Here is a 2846-nt window from a genome sequence, read left to right on the forward strand (position 1 = left end):
CACGGCTACTGCGCGGGGCAGAGGCCCGCAAACTCCTCTGGACCTCTGGGGATGGTTCTTTCCCGGGTGTGCTCGTAGCTGCCCATGGCCGGGATTGCAGCACGCTGGGCGGAAAAGCCTCCTTTCCCAAACTGACGTAGCCAGTGCATCATCTCTCAAGAGCCCCGAGGAGGCAGGGGAGTGAAGAGGCTGGTAGGAGCAAGGGCTGTGGGAAGGTGAGAGGGACAAGCCAAGCTGGGCTGGATCACCCACCAGCATTGCCCAGCACCAGCTCTCCTGGGCCTGCTGTGAGAGTTCTGCTGGGACCATCTGGGGGCCCTTTGCTGCTGTAAAACAGTTTTGCAAGATGCCTGTGCTCATTAATTTTAATGAGGTCTGTCTTCCTAGGCTGAAAGACTCTGGGGAGCATGAGGAAAAGGCACAAGATCAAGCCTTGCCACAGTTGTGCCTGGGGAGGAGTGGGACAGCTGTGGGGGCTCTGCAGGTGCCCAGTTGTGGCTGTCTCACGTGGTATCTGGGCGCTGCAGGCATCTGCAAACTCTTGATAGGGCCCTATCGGTGTCGGGGCGGGTTCAAGTCCTCCTGCCCGGGGTACAGGTGGCTCAGGACTTCATTCCTGGAGGGGATTCCTCCCCGGCATCGGGGAGCAGAGCCCCAGGGATGACAGATGGGGAGACCACACGGTGCTGCATGCCGGTGTGGAGCCTGCTGGCTGGCGTCCCCAGTCTTCGCCTCTCTCTGCCTTGCAGCATCTCTGCCCTTCGTCATCCTGACACTGGTGAACTCCCCGTACAAGCGAGGCTTCTACTGCAGTGATGATTCCATCCGCTACCCCTACAAGGCAGACACCATCACCCACGGTCTCATGGCTGGGGTCACGATCACCTGCACTGTTGTTGTTGTAAGGATGTGCCACCCCCTTCTCTCCAGGGCAGGGACATCCTGACGTTGTATTTGGAAGCTGGGGCCCAGCACAGCCACCTCCAGAGCCCTGGCAGGGCAGCAGGACCCTCAGCTTAAGCGCTGCTCTGCTGGGGGTCAGGAGCTCCCATTGGGGTGGCGAGACCCACATCCTGTAGAGCTGGTTCCCTGAAGGGACAGGGAGAGGGTCCATGAGCTCCTGTGGCAGGCAGATGCCAGGGGCTCCTCTGCCACAGAGCCAAGAGCCAGAGCATCCTGCAGCCCTGGTTCTGGGGAGCTACTCAGTAGTGCTCAAACCTCACCCCTTGCCCCCTGGTCTCTGCAGATCTCATCGGGGGAGGCATACCTGGTTTACACTGAGCGCCTCTACTCCAAGTCAGAGTTCAACAACTACCTGGCTGCCCTCTACAAGGTGGTGGGGACCTTTCTCTTTGGGGGGGCCATCAGCCAGTCCCTGACTGATCTGGCCAAATACATGATCGGCCGTCTCCGGCCAAACTTCCTGGCTGTCTGCAATCCTGACTGGTCCAAGGTGAACTGCTCCATCTATGTGCAGCTGGAGAATGTCTGCCAGGGAGAGAGCAGGAACATCACCGAGTCCAGGTGAGCTGTCGGGCCACAGGACCTCATCTCCTCCCTCTGCCAAGCAATGCTGGGCTCCCAGTGGCAGCCCCAGATGAGTATTGATGCTCTCCTGCTGCACGGCAGAGCCTGTGGAGTGGCTAGGGGGCTTGTGGGGGCTGGCTAAGGGCTTGTTCTCATGACCTGACCCATTCCTTTTGCCCCACAGACTGTCCTTCTACTCGGGACACTCCTCCTTTGGGATGTACTGCATGATGTTCTTGGCGGTAAGTGCCGTGCCACCGGAAGGCAGCCAGCCCCCACGGGTCCCGTGCCCCAAGCACCCCGTTATCAGGCTAGTTGTTGCCCCCTGCTCTGGGTGATTGCTCCCGTCTTTGCTCCCCAGCTCTATGTGCAAGCCCGGCTGGTGGGAAAGTGGGCCCGGCTGCTGCGTCCCACCATCCAGTTCTTCCTCATCACCTTCGCCATCTATGTGGGCTACACCAGGGTGTCCGACTACAAGCACCACTGGAGCGACGTGCTGGTGGGGCTGCTCCAAGGGGCTCTCATTGCCGTCCTCATTGTGAGTGTCCCCCGTGCAACCTGCTGCTTGACCAGGTTCCTGCTCGGCTGACAGAGGGGTCCCCAAACCTTCCTGTTGGTCTTTTTCAGGTCCGCTACGTCTCTGACTTCTTCAAGCACCGTCCCCCCCGGCAGTGTGAGGAGAAGGACCCGGAGCGCAAGCCCAGCCTGCCGCTCACCCTGAGCGACCCCGACCACAATCACTACAGCTACCGCGGCGCCCCGTGAGCCGCGCACGGCCCGCGCACGCCGGACTGCAGACCTGCCCCTTGCCGTGCTCTGCTCCTGGCTCAGGGATGGGGATGCTGGCTCTCTATTAACTGTTGGCTCCGTGGCTCTGGTGCCTCTGGCTGCCACAGGTGCCAGCGGGACAGCCCTGCCTGTTCCCACTCCCGCAGTGCCGTGGTGCCCAGCTCCCCATGCCCACAGTGCTGCTGTGCTTGCCGGTACCTGGTGATGCCAGTGCCCTGCCTGTGGGAAGGGGATGTCCTCAACCCCTGTGCATCTGAGTCATGCTCCAAAGCTGCTGTCCCAGCCTTCCACGTGGAGGAAGGGGAGGGAGGGGAGGGTGGCATGTGAGGATGGATTTATTGGGCTGGCAAAGCTCACTGAGCGAAGAGCAAACTCCTTGGCAAGTCTGAGTTTGCCTGTGCTGAGTGTGTGTTGTCCCTGTCAAATTATCCAGCCTTCTGAGTACAAATCCTCACAGGCACAGAGAGAGGAGGACAACTACTGGGCTAGCTGTACTTTTTTGGAAAGGATTAAAGCAATCCAGAGCTTTT

General features: G+C 60.1%; 1 protein-coding gene across 1 annotated transcript; it reads left to right on the forward strand.

The window, feature by feature from the left end:
• On the forward strand, positions 1–2846 carry PLPP2 (phospholipid phosphatase 2). Its single transcript, XM_008928264.3, has 5 exons — positions 1–901; positions 1247–1524; positions 1712–1769; positions 1889–2065; positions 2155–2846. Exons 1-5 carry the CDS (start codon positions 668–670, stop codon positions 2290–2292), a joined length of 885 nt encoding a protein of 294 aa, XP_008926512.2. The 5' UTR covers positions 1–667; the 3' UTR covers positions 2293–2846.

This window comes from Manacus vitellinus, unplaced genomic scaffold (genome assembly GCF_001715985.3).
Source record: "Manacus vitellinus isolate BGI_N305 unplaced genomic scaffold, ASM171598v3 scaffold_99_pilon, whole genome shotgun sequence".
NCBI lineage: Eukaryota > Metazoa > Chordata > Aves > Passeriformes > Pipridae > Manacus > Manacus vitellinus.

Bases quoted from the DNA above. Each gene is read 5' to 3' on its own strand.
- PLPP2 (XM_008928264.3), top strand. From the start codon at position 668: ATGGGGAGACCACACGGTGCTGCATGCCGGTGTGGAGCCTGCTGGCTG. The intron at 902-1,246 runs GTAAGGATGTGC...TGGTCTCTGCAG, and splicing joins TCACCTGCACTGTTGTTGTT to ATCTCATCGGGGGAGGCATA. The intron at 2,066-2,154 runs GTGAGTGTCCCC...GGTCTTTTTCAG, and splicing joins CTCTCATTGCCGTCCTCATT to GTCCGCTACGTCTCTGACTT.